Here is a 16,001-nt window from a genome sequence, read left to right on the forward strand (position 1 = left end):
TCTCAATACAATACACAAAAAAGCCATCTGTGCACAGAATGCTTTAATAAAAGGAGGACAAGTGTCAACTGCATTTGCATTTACAATACACAAAACACTGTGAACAGACATGCAAACTTGATAGGAAAGGTACAATCATTTTCAAAAGGAATATTTCAATATGTTCAAATGTTACAAATTTTTACAAACAAAGTGGTGCCTGTTTTTACCACCCCTTATTTTCAAAGGATAGTCAAGAAAGGTTGACATACATTTTAGTGAAAAATACATTAACGTGAATGTGCGGACATTTTTGATTATATGTTCTCTTAAAATGGCATTTTTTTCTGGCAGGACAGTACATGCACACAATGTGTGACATGCTTGCCACAGTTTGGCAATAATGCAACATGTTTATTATTCGTCACTGCACAAGACACAAACAGTTTTAAATAATCTTCTTTTCTTATAACTTATTCTTAGTCTTGTCACTTATCACAATGGCATTGCTGACAGACATACTAGCTTTTGCTAAACAAAATGTACCGTAACCTCAAAACACTCAGAAAACATAATCTGCATTTAGCTGTAAACCATTTTTTAATAACATTAAAACGCATTCATTTTTCATTCTTCAAAATGCATATAAACAATTTTACAAACACGTGGCCGCTGTAATGACATAGTGAACTGGTTCAGTGAGATTCACAGTTAGGACAGGACAAAGGCTTCAGAGTTTTGCAGGGATGAGGTATATGTAGGGTAAAACATACATTCTGAATAGATCAAACCCTCATGCTCTATCTCCCCTCTCCATGATCCTCCTCCACCCATGCGACGATCTTCCCTTCCCATCCAGGAATAACGGCATCGTCCTGAAACACCTGAAAGATGCCACATATTTAGAGAAAATCAGTACTGATATGTTGGAATATTGAATTACTCATGATTGGTTGTGATTTTACCTCTTCCTTCACCGTTCCAAACTCTGGATCCAGAGATTTGAAGTGATATCTAAAAAAGCCATGTCTATCCACAGCCGCCTTGAAGTCCTGTAGTGTAACCTCCCCCAGCCTATCGATACATAGTTCATATTTAGATCAGGAGACTTGTGGATTAACTCTCTATACAGTGATGCTATGGTGTCATTATGAATGTCACCTCTTAGGGATGTTGACTAGGAAGGGTGTGAGAGAGCGATCTGTGTAGTAGAGTACTTTGGTTGAGGCTGCCGCACTGAGAACAGGGCTACTGTGAGAATGAGCCATCTCTGGGAAAACAATAATGAAAACAGATAAAGATTACAGAAAAGACATTAATTGGTCTAAAAAGTGAGACCCTGCAGGAATTTCTTGCAGAATACCATTGTAGCGACCTACTTGAGCTTGATGGCCATGATTCTCGGTCTGTGTGATTGGCTTTTCGTCCAGGAGACCTGGCTGAACCCTGTGTTGGTACAAAAGTTTGTAAAGTTGGCAAGAAATGAAAATTCATCTTAACTGTATGTTATATAAATTGTGCACAATTAATCAGTCCATATATTTTAAATATTTTGACCTTGTAATTTTTGTTCTAATAACTAAAACGACAGACTTCTTTCTGGTGATGTATGCATGACTTCTCAAAAGACTTTAGATATAAAAAGTTGGTGCACTCACTTATGAATGGGAGAAAACTCAATGTGCTGTATTGATGAATAAGTCCTGCCTTCTAAATAAAAGAGCCATTCGCAGATTGGTAAAGTTGTTGCATCATTGCAGCTGCCATTAGGTTCTCTGTTTGCCATAGCAACAGTCCACGTTCTTAATGTGGCTAATGCCCCTAAAGCCTTCAAAGGTTTTCCATGAGTTCTTTGAAAGTGAAAGTCGTGACATTTGCCAAGTATGGTAACCCATACTCGGAATTGGTGCTCTGCATGTAACCCTTCCAAGTGCACACACACACACCGCAGTGAGTAGTGAACACACCGTGAACACACACCCGGAGCAGTGGGCAGCTATACATCCAGCACCCGGGGAGCAACTGGGAGTTCAGTGCCTAGCTCAAGGGCACTTCAGTCAGAGGTATTGAGGGTGGAAGAGAGCACTGTTCATTAAACCCCCCCAAACAACAAATCCCGCCGGCACCAAGACTCGAACCTGCGACCTTCAAGTTACCATTAGGCTACAGCTGCCCCAAAGGGAAGGAGTAAGGGTGTAGGCATCATCTTGCCGAGACAGTTAGGACTTATAATAACACTGATATGCTAGAAAAGTACGTAATTGAAAAAGATATTTTCGAAACTCTGAATCAGTTAAACCATTGTGTCACAAAATGATTTACTGTTTCAAAGCACTCCAATTGGATTGGGCATTGTGAATCAGTTGTTGCAAATCAAGATTTCAAAGCACTTATCGTGAATCATTTGATTCAGATTGGGACTCCGGAGCATGTATCACAAACTATTTTATTTAGATCAGAACTTTGTAGCAGGTTCACAAATATTTTGATTCATATTCTTTGTAGGGCTTGTGAAATCATTTTGCGAAGTTAAAGATTTGTGAAAAGTTCCAAACTGTAATTATGGTTTGCAAAACATTTGATTTAGATCAGAACTTAGCAAATATTTTTTTATTCAGATCGGAACTTTGGACCTTTGAACGCAAATTTAGTTTAGATCGGTATTTCAGAGTGTGTTTGTGAATCATGATGCATAGAACAAAGTCCCTGTATTATACTTCACAATTACATATATTTCACAATACAAAATATAATATCTGCAGCTACTTCTGTTTCATAGCAACTTTAATGCATATTGACTGTAATGCAGGATTGGATACAAGTAAAGTTTGGCCTTGCCTTTCTCACCTGCCTTTTCTTGTTCTCTGTGGTGTGGACGCGGTCCATCAGACTGGCTACACCCTGCTCCAATGTGTCCAGTGTGTGGTGCTGTGGGTCATGACCACTGAAACTGTCCCTCAGACTGCGCAGAGCATCGCGCACCAGCTGTAGCTCATCCCCCTGGTGCACACATCCAGCCAGAACCAGAGAACAAACAATACGCACATTTATAAAAAATTAAGCAAATTCTTTTTAAAATGAAGAATGCCATGACTCACCATTCTGTGTTGGAAAACAGCAGAAGATGTGTCCATCATGTGACTGTAGCCATTATTCTCACATCCTGACAACTAGAGCAGACAATTTGGTATTGTTAACGTAGAACACATCAAATTTACTAATTACAGTAATCCACATTTGATGGGAATCAGGGAATGTCTAAGAAATAAGAAGCTAAAAAAAAATAGGAAGGTCAGGAGACTGTTGGTGTGCTTTGCCACCCTCTAGTGGAGTAAATTACAGCTACAGAGCATTTATGTATTATTACAATAATAAAAAAAAATGGTAGCATGTACTGTACATATATTGCGTAAATAGGCCCCATTTTGCATTAGAATTTCATTCAGTTACCCTATGATAGCTTTCACTTATCCTACGCAGTGCATCATCCAGTTTTGACTGCTGCTGCTGAAGAAGTCTGTCTTTCAGCCCGAGTTCTTTCTACAGAGACAAGTGCATGTGACAGAAAAAGTATTTACATGAATGTACTATATAGACCAGCGAGTTGCCCATAAAATTGCAGCAAAACTTGCAGAGAACTAACGTGAACACTAAATGGATTCAAGCATATGATTAGGATGAATTTGCATACTTTGTATTCACTCAGCAATCTGTTTCGTTCGCTCAGCTTCCTTTCTAATTCCACCTAAAAAAAAAAGAAAATGAAATAAACCTTCATATATTTGACACATGTATAAAGAAGAATCAAATGCATTTGCATGTATTGTTTTTTTGTTTGTCTGTTTGTTTGTTTTTACAATTTTGAATGGTCAGACTCACATTCTGTCCCTCCAGCTCGTCTCTGGCCATGCTGGATCTGAGCAGCTCCTGTTTGAGCTGCAGCACTGAGTCCTCCTGCACAGACATTCTCTGCTGCAAGGCATCCTGGGTAGACAGATGGACACAGGAACAAACCTTAATTATCCCAAATGGCAATCCCAAATAAATCTTGTGTACAATGCAAAAGCTAATGATGAAATGAAAGAAGTGAATAAATATCCAAACTTCTATAATATACATGTAATAATAGAAATGAATGTCTAGTTTTATAAGTATATAAACGTTACAATAATTTTCACATGGTCTCACCTTAATAGCCTGCAGATTACGTGCCTCCTGCTTGTATCTTAAAAGTTCTCTCTGCAAAGAAAAAACACATTACAACTCTCATTTAATAGTATACACAAACTTTAAATATCTATCTATCTATCTATCTATCTATCTATCTATCATATTCATCAGTAATTTTTGATTATTATCAATAAATAAAAAAATCCGAATTTTAATATACCTTCAGATCTAAAGACTCCTCCATACTCTGGTCCAGACGACTGCGGATTAAAATCTTCAATAGCAGGATAAAACAAATATGTCATTACCATAATAGACTGTAAATAAGACATGCACAGTTTCTTATATTATTCCTAGGAAAGCACAGAAAATCAGAATGATGGATTACCAGCTGTTGCTCTGTGCTGGTACTGTCTCCAAAGCTCAGAGTAGATGTTTGCTCGTCCTCGGGTAGAGACCCATGCAGCAGTAAGGCCTGAATGAAGACGTGTACTGTAGTGAGCATGAGGTTTTTAAAGCACTGAGGTATTGTGAGTAAAACTAGACCACTGGCTGTGAACATATGCTGTTGAACCAAGAGTCACCCAGACAACAGACATCATGTGATCAGCCTCAGATGCTGTTTGATGATTAGACTAACCGACTTCTTTTTTTTTTAAGCTGATATCTTCCTTAAAGGTCTTCTTATTTTCTGGACTTTTATGTCTCTTCTAGCTGCATTAGACCTATAAGATACCTGTCTGCACATAACTTGGATGGTCTCTCCTGGGAACTATGGATCCAATGCAGTCCTTGTGATCTGTTTTAGCGTATGTATACTGTAATTTCACAGGAAAAGCCTGAGGTAGCAAAACACCCATATAAATGTGTACAATTAACTCACCTGAAGCCTTGTCACCATTTTCCTGGTCTCCTGCATCTCCTTCTCCAGCTGTTCCTGCTGGGCACATAGCTGTTCCTCCCATGTGCTGCTTTCCTCTTTCCCAGCATGCTCTGGGCCAGGAGACGGCTCAGTGGCTGAGGATTTCACTACATCCTCTTCAAAGGAAACAAATACAACGAAACATTAGAAACAGCACAGAAAGTATAGGGTCAAGTAGGAAAAATATCCTACCTAGGCTTTGTGGTTGCTCCGTGTGGTTTCCCACTATCTCTCCTGAATCTTCAGATTTGGCAATAATATACTCCTCCTTGGGTGTGTGTGCTGGACTGGATGAACTGAGACTGGAGAAATGTTGCAGAGAATCAGTGAAGAAGATAACCATTTGAATGGTCCTAATTATCATGTAACCACCTGGAGAAATTTGATGACAATGAAAGCCTTTTGTGTACGTAAGGTATATTATGTTCACTTTAATCACATGTAACTGAACTAAAAAATAGGGAAATTCCAGTTATAATAGACATGTCACCATTTTCATCCAGGTTTTCAATTTCAAACCACACTAATACAGTTCCAGAGCATTCCTAAGCCGCATGCCATTCATCTGTTTTCAGTAAAGATGAAATGAGAGACTCTATCTCCAACACCCCTAGCTGTTCCTCTAGCAAGGGAATATGATATTGAAGTTGAGATAATTCTAACAAAGAAATGAAGACAGAATGAAGTCTGTCACACAGAATAAGACACAACGCAGCTATCTCAGTTGATTAGCATCATCAATTCAGTCTTGTTTGCATAAACTGATTATGACATTTTGATAAGGTCTATTAACCGGGATTACATTTTCTTGATTAAGCTTCTGAAAATGACTAGAAAGGGATGTGTACACAGGCATGAAATTACAGCAGAATTCTGCTCTGAGGGGTGTCATGTTACTCAATGTTGATTATTTATACAATGAGGAGCATGCTGATTTATAGTAAACCACTCCAGATATAAAATATAATCTGAATGGTTCATCTGAAACCATTCATTATGCACCATACTTTACATTCACAATGCATTATGGACAACTGGGTTTTTTTTTTTATTTGCAACAGAAACTTATTCACATGATTAGGTTCATAACCCATTTTATTTTGTTCAAAGCTGCAGGGATAAAATAAGAAAGACGTTTCAGTGACCCTTTCTGCAGCTTGCATGATTACGCCAATTTGTATTGTGAAGCTGTTGTCTTTTTGAATCATTCACTCAACCATTTCATTCAAAACACTGATTCATTCACGAACAAAACAGCAAAATGTCTTTGTGAATGAGTCATTGAATCATATACTCAATCAATTTGTTCAAACAATGATTTATTTAGTAACAAACCACTGAATGTCTTTCTGAATTAATCACTGAATCATTCTCTCAACTGCTTTGTTGAACACTGTTTTATTCAGTAAGGCAATTATTGTGGGTTTGGCTCAGAGACTGGAGACGTTGTTTGATATATTTTTATTGGCGGAGCAAAAATAGACAAAGTAACTGTTGATATATTGTATTTAAAATATAAGTTATTCTAAATGAACTTCTTGTTTACTAAACTGTTGCATAAAAACAATATCATGTGCTGTTGGCCTTAACCCTTTCAAACCAAATAGCTTACTTTTGGTCAACATGGCAAATTCGGCTCGGCAAAAACGTTCTGTGTAAATAACTTCTTAGCGGTGCTGTTATGAACAACATCACTATTAATTGTGTAATATTCCATGAATATCCACTTGCTATACCATATATAACAAATTCCTCCTTACTGTTTTTGAGGCTGGTCCAAACAGACCAAGTAGCCTGTTTTATAATAAATGAATGACTCTAACACAATGAAACAGTTACAAGTGAGAACAATTGTATGACCTCCTTATGATGTACTGTGTATCAAAAACCCATATAACTGTCAACACATCAGTGTGTGGATAGTTGATTCATATATCTGAGCATCTACCAGAGCATGCAGATGGCACTGACCATATTGAAGCCAGTGATTCCTGGTTGCTAGGTGATTTCACAATAGCAGCCAACACCCACACATCAATCTTATAGGCACAACTGAGACATAAATTCAGAGGGGGAGTTATAATATTCATGTACAGCCACATATAATAACACATATTGCAGTCAAATGAAGAAAATGACAGACAATAGTACGAATCTGATTTCTTTAGACATCCAAAATGGAATGGAATGGAAGATGGACACAGGAAAGAAAAAAATGAGAGAATGGGGCTGTGGAATTTCATTCATACCATTTCATTTGTTTGGCTCCCATGATGCTATTTGCCCTTTTAACCTCCCATTATGATCCAGCCCAACCCGTGGGGTTCGAGGAAGCAGCAGTGTGTCATCAGCATAGCAGATGGCACAGCGCCGGTCCAAAGGGTGTGCACATCAGAGACCCGTTCTCAAATCCCAGTGTCCACGTAGCTGCCAGTCTAGTCTGATGGAGATGATGATGGAGAAAAGAGCCCAGCCCCTGCAAATGTCTCGGACCGTGTGAACCAGACTTGCTTGTCTGGCAGGTCTTCCTTTGGACAGTGCTGTAAACTCAGATTAAATGGGTATTCCCACAGACTCAAGGTTGAAAATCCCGATCAGAGGCAGCATGTGTTTCTATCATAAGAAGCATGAGGTAATCCTGTTTTCAGTTCTGAGCCACAACAGGGGAGAAAAGAGCTTTTGAATGGTCTCCTGTCCCCCTTCTTGAATCTCTACAACATCTTCTGACTCTTCTTTCTCATTCTTCCTGTTTTTGTGCCTCTCTCGAGGCAGTTTCAAGGTATTTTTTTCTCTGTCCTTCTGTTTCTCTTCGCTCCTCGTCAACCCCCTCCCTTGTTCCTTTTTTTTTCAGGAGTCGGACATGGTTCAGCCCTGCTCTGTTTACCCTCCCCTCCTCCATCTTCACCCCTCCCTTTCGCACAGAGCGGTGGGCTGTGTGGGTGTGGCCAGGATGGAAAAATGGGTGTCTTCAGTAAACCATGCTGACTGGATATGTCCTCTGTGTGAAGATGAGACACTTTAAACAACCAGTTCCATAAAACCAAAAACATCATGGTTATGATAAGTGCTTCATTCACCATGTGAATTGCATCTTATAGTGTTGTATTATGGCAAAATGAGCGAGTGAATGTGTCTGTGTGTATGTGAAAGTCAGAGAGAAAGAGGATGTTGAGTATGACCACGTCAGCTTAAAATCAGAGAAAAACATACTGTTCCACCACACTGTCTCCAGTGATGATTACTGAAATCATGATGTCAGACAGTTGTTTATTATAATAAAACTATATTGTTTTTCTGACATTTTGAGAGGGAACTTACCTAGATTCCCTATAATTTAGGAAAAACATTCTTAGGTGGATTTTTTAGGAATTCTCATTTTAATATTATTTATTTACTTATTTATTGTGTGTGTGTGTTACATTTTTATTCCATGGGGAGAATGTGTTAATATACTTGTTAATAATATTTGTTACGGTGAAACATTTAAATTACATTTAAATTAATAATTTACAATGCAATATGTATGTATATATATATATATATATATATATATATATATATATATATATATATATATATATATATATATATATATATATATATATATATATGCAGTTACAGAGATATAAATGTTACTTTATGCATTATATCTATCTTTTAATAAAAAAGTATCCATGGACATTGTTATGCATGAAAATCATTTATCCCTAAATGGCTGCAATCCCAGTTTATGCTGAGCAGGATGATCATATTGGCAATGGATTTGGAGTGGAATTAGAAAAACATATTATTGCAAGAGATTACAGAGAGTCAAGGCCAGTGGTGGAAAAGCTATATTATGTATGTTAATGTAGCTTGGTAAAGTTATAATTCAGAGAAGTTAAGCTACAGTCAGACTGCAGTATTTTTTATTGTCTAACCACTTATATTTGAACTTCACCCCATCTTGCCACTGCATTCGTAGATGTCATGATTAACATGTTCATGGATAGATGGATATATATATATATATATATATATATATATATATATATATATATATATATATATATATATATATATATATATATATATATATATATATATATAATATTTATTTACATTACATTTACATTTAGTCATTTAGCAGATGCTTTTATCCAAATATATATATATACAAAATTGTATAATAAATAAAAAGAAAATAGAATACAAAAAGATCAGAAAAGTAGTTCGATTTTTTTTTAAATAATAGTATTACAATAAATAGTGCTAAAGTTAGAGGGTCAAATAAAGATGGAAGAGTTGTGTTTTTAGGCGATTCTTGAAGATGGCTTAGGACTCGGATTGAGTTGGGGAGGTCATTCCATTCAGGAGGGAACATTTAATTAAAAATTCCGTAAAAGTGACTTTGTGCTTCTTTGGGATGGCACAATCAAGCAACGTTCACCTGCAGAACGCAAGCTTCTAGAGGGCACATAAGTCTGAAGTAATACATTTAGGTAAATGGGTGCAGAGCCAGTGGTGGTTTTGTAGGCAAACAAAATTTTGCCTTGAATTTTATGCGAGCAGCTATTGGTAGCCACTGCAAATTGATAAACAGAGGTGTGACGTGTGTTCTTTTAATTAATCTTGCTGCCGCATTCTGGATTAATTGTAAAGGTTTGATAGAACTGGCTGGAAGACCTGCCAAGAGGGCATTGCAATAGTCCAGCCTGGACAGAACAAGAGCTTGAACAAGGAGTTGTGCAGCATGTTCCAAAAGAAAGGGCCTAATCTTCTTGATGTTGAATAAAGCAAATCTGCAGGATCGGACAGTTTTATCAGTGTGGTCTGAGAAAGTCAGCTGATCATCAATAATAACTCCAAGGCATCTGGCTGTTTTTGAAGGAGTTATGGTTGATGTGCCTAACTTGATGGTGAAATTGTGATGAAACGATGGGTTTGCTGGAACCACAAGCAGTTCTGTCTTGGCAAGGTTGAGTTGAATGTGATGGTCCATCATCCAGCAAGAAATGTCTGTTAGACAAGCTGAGATGCGAGTAGCTACCGTCGGATCATCAGGATGGAATGAGAGGTAGAGTTGAGTGTCATCAGCATAGCAGTGGTATGAAAAACCATGTTTCTGAATGACAGAACCTAAAGATGCCATGTAGACAGAGAAGAGAAGTGGTCCAAGAACTGAGCCCTGAGGCACCCCAGTAGTTAGATGTTGTGACTTGGACACCTCACCTCTCCAAGTTACTTTGAAGGACCTATCTGATAGGTAAGACTCAAACCACTGAAGTGTGGTTCCTGAGATGCCCTTTGCCAGTAGGGTTGATAGGAGGATCTGGTGGTTAACCATGTCAGAAGCAGCGGACAGATCAAGCAGGATAAGTACTGAAGATCTGGATTCCACTCTTGCCAGTCTTAGGGCTTCAACAACTGAGAGTAGACGGTCTCAGTTGAATATCCACTTCTGAAGCCAGATTGGTTGCTGTCAAGGAGGTTGTTCCGTGTGAGAAATGCATAGACTTGGTTGAACACAGCTTGTTCAAGTATATATATATATATATATATATATATATATATATATATAGAGAGAGAGAGAGAGAGAGAGAGAGAGAGAGAGAGAAGTCATCTGTGCATGGTATAGTTTGTAATTTCCATTTACAACCCACTGCCCAACACAATATTTGAAGGGCCTACATTTTTGCTAAAGGTGTGGTCACATTTACCATTATTCTTCCAATTTTCATGGTTTGAAAGTGACTTATTTATCACTTAGAGGACTCATTTATCACGTCTGAATTACAGTGGATCACCAGTCTTGCTGATTTCTGCAATCCAGTCCATTTCAGGGCATAATATTATCTTTATGCCTGAGTTCTCCTCTGATCCAGGAGCATCCAGGAGGGAGCAGATAGTATCTGGCCATGTCCCGTTCAGGGCACGGGGGGCAGAATCCCTCCTGGCACAAGAGTTTGCCGGGGATGTGGCCAGTTGACACGGTGGCTTTGCTCAGAACCATTCTAACTTAGCCAGGCAAATATTTTTCCAGGCTTGTGAGCAGAGGGGCATTAACACTATTCAGAGACTGGCGTTTGAGACTGTATGATCTAAAAGAGAGTGAAGGGTGATTAAATAGCCTTTTTTTGGAATGAGCCAGAGGGGAAGAAGGCTGCAAAAAAACACTTTAGCTCATAACTGGAGATGGATCAGTGGGTAGCTGGGTAGGTAGCTGACATAAGGTTTATGGATGGGCCTTAAATACAGGCCCACAGCAGAACATGCTGCAGATCCGCTGTCAACTCCAGCCGATACAATGGAAATTTCTATCCAACATCCCTGGAACCGCTGGCCCTGGTTCCCAGACTACTTCCCTTATCGAATTTATGACCAGTACTTTGGAGAGCACATACGCGACAGTGACCTTTTTTCACCTTTCTACATGTTCTACTATCGACCTTATTTCTGGCGTTCTCCAAACTGGTGGGACAGTGGCATTTCAGAGGTGAGTTCAATTTCTTATGTTGATACAATCTAGGCATAACGAAAACACTTTACTATTAGATGCAATTTGTTAACGTTAGGTAAAGCATGCAAAAAACTATTTTAACAGCACTTTTTAATTAATAAGTATACTATTTTAATTCATCATTATTAATTCATGGTAGTAAATAATGTTATTCAACTATTGTTTTTTTTTTATGTATCAGTATACACTACCATTAAAAAATTAGTAAGTACATTTTTTTTACCAAAAGTGACAATAAAGACATTTATAATGTTACAAACGATTTCTATTTCAAATAAATGCTGTTCTTTTAAACTCTATATTTATCGATCAATCCAGAGAAGAAGAACAAAATATTTAGCAGAACAAATGTTTTCAACATTGGTGATAATAATAATAATAATAAATGTTTCTTGAGCAGCAAGAAAGAATGGCTGGTGAAAATTTGGTTTTGCCATCACAGGAATAAATTATATTTTGCAATATATTAAAATATAAAACATATGTCAAATTCTAAAGATATATCACAACATTATTGTTCTACTGATCAGCATACAATGAAAAGTCTTAACTCCAAATAAGCCAGACACAATATTAGAAACTATAAGCTTTTGCATAATTAGTTTGCCATATTCTCCCGCACAGATGAGAATGGATAGAGATCGGTTTGTCATCAACCTGGATGTGAAGCAATTCTCTCCAGACGAACTGATGGTCAAGATCAATGATGATTTTATTGAGATTGATGGGAAACATGACAAACGGCTGGTAAGAAAACACAAACTTACCTTCAATTTATTCACCATTTTGAACTTAAATAGTGTTTTTGTAATATTACATTATAAAAACAAGGTTGGAAATCAGATGTTCAAGATTGGGGAGGCAAAAGATAACATTGAAATAGAATGCAGTTTGAATGCAGTTTAACTGAATCGCCATGCCCAAAGGAAAAGCCTTTAAAAAACCTTCAAATATCAAATCTTTCAAACTTTGTTTTAATTTGACATCATTAATTTTTCTTGTTTAAACTTTAATTTTACATAAACTCTGCGTTTTAAATTCAAATCTCAGTTCTAGTTTGTTTTCTACCTCAAATTCAAGAAAACATTCTAAAAGGTGCATAACCCTGATCGCCATTATTGTGTTCGAAGCATCCTGTCTCTGTTACAGGATGAGCATGGCGCTGTGGCAAGGGAGTTTTACAGGAAGTACAAGATCCCCGCTGGTGTAGATCCAAGTGCCATCACCGCTTCTCTGTCCTCTGATGGTGTGCTGACCATCTGCACACCACGCCACATGCTGGACATCCCTGAACGCAACATCTCCATCACCTGTGGAGAGAAGCCACCAGCAAAGAAGTAAACATGTTGACACCTGCACCTCTGCCAGTCATCTCCAAACAAAACCCACCACTGACCACGTGCATTCATGTAGCACAGCAGACCCAAAGAAATATAACCAGAAATAAAACTGTCCATTGTGAACAATACAATATCATGCAAAACACGCAGTGAGTCAGTGCTTTAGGTCAGTGACGCAGGTTGTCATTGGAGCTGGATTTGGTTTGTTATATTTATGGCTTACATTTGGACGTTGTATGTAATTATGTGGTTGTAACTTTGGCTTTGAGAGCAAGCAGAATTGAAGTGGGATGTTGTCCATCAGTGGCCTCTGTTTTTAACAGGTCAAAATACTGAGAAATGCTGGAATAATTAACTCATCTGTGATTTTACAGCTTATGGTGTTCATCTGAATGTAAAGTATGCTGCACTTATTTATTTGATACTGGGCTTTAAACCAACAGACCAAGTTAAATGTGTTTTGCTGATGCTGTTGCACTTAATGGACAGTAATAAAGATGACTTTGAAAACTTATATATGTGATGCTTGTAGACATTGATCCTGTGACACAGTAAGATAAAATTTCTTACTCAATGGTATAAGAAGACACCATGGATCATCAAGTTTTTGGTTGTCACAGGTGGACAGAAGTTTTGATTGTTGATGGCAGGGGTGTACTGTAGTTATTGAAATAATTAATTCCTCTTATTTAGTCCACTGTCTTTCTCATTGTGCTGCTTATTTTATTTTCCATACCTCTTTAAGTGACATGTTACTACTAACAGGTAAGTGTGACAGTTGCAGTAGCTGCTTTCAGCATTAAAAAATATAATATATAATATATATATATTATAAGAAGACCAGATGTCCTTATATATATATATAAATGGTTGTTTCCACTTGTTTATTACCCTCTCAGGGAAGGACATCTGGTCTTCTTCAGATTATTTGTAGCAGTTACAATATAAACCACATCTATTTATTGATTTAGGCTTTTTAACCAATAGAATGTTACATTTCAGAAGATAAATATTTGGTTTTAAAATTTTAAACCCTATATTTTTAAAGTCAACAATTTTTAAAATGATTTAAAAAATATATAAAATTTTATAAAAATACCTCACACTTTTCTTTGTAAGTTTTGCTTAAGAAATCAAAATAAATTATAAATAAATAAAATCTTCTTTCCCTAGCAGAGAATCTCTTTCAGTGGTTCTCAACTATTGGGACGGGGCCCTCAGAAAACATCCAAGGGGCCTCAAAGTGACAAAATGATTTGAAATAGGACAAAATTAGCTTATTTCTCATAATTCATCCACTGAACAATGTTTTTTTTTTCTTCTTTTTTTTCTTTACAGTAAAAACTGTAATATTGTGAAAATAGTTTTTATTAGTAAATGATTTGTTATTTTAACATGATTTTAATATTACATTTACATTTCGTCATTATATTATATACTATATCAATATATTTTTACATTTATTTTATTCCTGTAATACAAAGCTGAATTTTCAGCATTACTAGTTTTCAGTCTCACGGTCACCTAACCCTTTAGAAATGATTTGCTTAATATTTTTGTGGAAACAATCAAATAAATAAATAAATAGTTATTCATTATTTTTTTGATGAAAAGAATGTAAAAAAGAACAGCATTTATTTGAAATACAAATGTAAGTAACATTATAAATGTTTTACTGTAACTTTTGATCATCAATTTAATACATCCTAAAGATATAAATCTTACCGTTCATTTTTGGATTTTACCGATCCATTCATACAATGAAATCAGTAAGAGAAGTCTCCAAGTACTGTACTGTACTGTATGTGTGGAGTTTATTGTTGGCATGCGCAGTAGCCGTTCTCCGCCGGTAGATGTCGCCATCTCTCCTTCATCAGCTCACTTATACCCCTCTCTTTGAAATTATATGGGAATCCTCTGGAGCAAGTAAAATTTATAAGGTTTCTTGGAGTTTGGTTCGATGAAAAACTTACATGGAAAATTCATTTGGATAAAATTAAGAATAAGTGCAAAAATATTATTAATATTCTTCGGTGTTTATCAGGACGGGAGTGGGGAGCTAGGGCATCCCTACTAAGTATATACTGCTGGGCACTCATGAGATCTGTGTTTGATTATGGATGCATTGCCTATATGTCAGCAGCAGAAACAAACCTCAAACAATTAGATGTATTGCAAGCACAAGCCCTAAGAATCTGCAGTGGATCATTTAAATCATCACCGATATCAGCTATGCAGGTGGAGATGGGAGAAATAACGTTAGGTATAAGACGAATGAAGTTAATGTTGGCATATTGGGTCAATATCCAGGGACAAAGTGTTTCACATCCTGTAAAAAGTGTACTGACAGATTGTTGGGAACATAATGAAACTAATTTTATGAGTTTTGGGTGGATAGGTGATGCAAAGGCGAGGAATATAGGATTAAATCAATTACAGTATAGCAACACGGTCTCAATATCCTCCATCCCTCCTTGGTTATTCCCCTTGCCAACTGTTGACCTCAGTATACAACAGGAAATAAAGGATCAATCCAAGCAAACTCCAGTGTGCATATAGTGCAGAATTATTTTGAGAGGCATTTCCAAGATTCAGTGTTTTTGTTTACGGATGGATCAAAAGACCCGAAGACAGGATATGCAGGTGCAGCCGTGTATATTCCAATGAATGATTCTTACATTAAGAAAAGAGTTTCTAACTATTTATCAGTTTATGCTACAGAACTATTGGCAATTTTAATGGCCCTGCAGTGGACAGAAGAAAAGCGAATGAATAACATAGTTATTGCATCTGATAGCTACTCGGCACTGGAAAGCATAAAATCTGTGAGATCGTCTTTTAGGATGGATATGATCAATGAAATATTCCATAAATTGTATAACATAAAGCTTATGGGTATATCAATTCAATTTATTTGGGTTCCTGCTCATGTTGGTGTAGTGGGTAATGAGAAGGTAGATATTTTGGCTAAACAATCTTTAAAGTTAAAGCAGATAGATTTACAAGTTCCATTAAGTAAAGCAGAAGCTAAAGTGTTCATTAGGAAATATGTACAATCGATATGGCAGGTACACTGGGATGGTATTGAAAC

General features: G+C 36.9%; 2 protein-coding genes across 2 annotated transcripts; one reads left to right on the forward strand and one right to left on the reverse strand.

The window, feature by feature from the left end:
* Positions 1-26: 26 nt before the first annotated feature.
* dixdc1a (DIX domain containing 1a) lies at positions 27-7,917 on the reverse strand. Its single transcript, XM_059514614.1, has 16 exons — positions 7,321-7,917; positions 5,264-5,373; positions 5,033-5,187; positions 4,538-4,624; positions 4,370-4,423; positions 4,168-4,218; positions 3,859-3,963; positions 3,671-3,724; positions 3,430-3,519; positions 3,078-3,149; positions 2,818-2,979; positions 1,359-1,425; positions 1,141-1,249; positions 945-1,053; positions 574-863; positions 27-531 (listed from the first exon to the last, which is right to left on the reverse strand). The coding sequence occupies exons 1-15, from the start codon at positions 7,341-7,343 to the stop codon at positions 780-782; spliced, it is 1,332 nt and encodes a 443-aa protein (XP_059370597.1). The 5' UTR covers positions 7,344-7,917; the 3' UTR covers positions 27-531; positions 574-779.
* A 3,415-nt stretch (positions 7,918-11,332) lies between these two features.
* Positions 11,333-13,424, forward strand: cryaba (crystallin, alpha B, a). The gene is made up of 3 exons (XM_059515149.1): positions 11,333-11,546; positions 12,195-12,317; positions 12,720-13,424. The coding sequence occupies exons 1-3, from the start codon at positions 11,358-11,360 to the stop codon at positions 12,909-12,911; spliced, it is 504 nt and encodes a 167-aa protein (XP_059371132.1). The 5' UTR covers positions 11,333-11,357; the 3' UTR covers positions 12,912-13,424.
* Positions 13,425-16,001: the final 2,577 nt, after the last annotated feature.

Source organism: Carassius carassius, chromosome 28, assembly GCF_963082965.1.
Source record: "Carassius carassius chromosome 28, fCarCar2.1, whole genome shotgun sequence".
In the NCBI taxonomy this organism is placed as follows: domain Eukaryota; kingdom Metazoa; phylum Chordata; class Actinopteri; order Cypriniformes; family Cyprinidae; genus Carassius; species Carassius carassius.

Coding starts and splice junctions, on each gene's coding strand:
- dixdc1a (XM_059514614.1), bottom strand. CDS start 7,343: ATGGGAGCCAAACAAATGAAATG. Junction 4,625..5,032: donor AAATGGTGACAAGGCTTCAG/GTGAGTTAATTG, acceptor GTCTTCATTCAG/GCCTTACTGCTGCATGGGTC. Junction 4,424..4,537: donor CCAGCACAGAGCAACAGCTG/GTAATCCATCAT, acceptor CTGCTATTGAAG/ATTTTAATCCGCAGTCGTCT.
- cryaba (XM_059515149.1), top strand. CDS start 11,358: ATGGAAATTTCTATCCAACATCCCTGGAACCGCTGGCCCTGGTTCCCA. Junction 11,547..12,194: donor GGGACAGTGGCATTTCAGAG/GTGAGTTCAATT, acceptor TCTCCCGCACAG/ATGAGAATGGATAGAGATCG. Junction 12,318..12,719: donor GGAAACATGACAAACGGCTG/GTAAGAAAACAC, acceptor TCTCTGTTACAG/GATGAGCATGGCGCTGTGGC.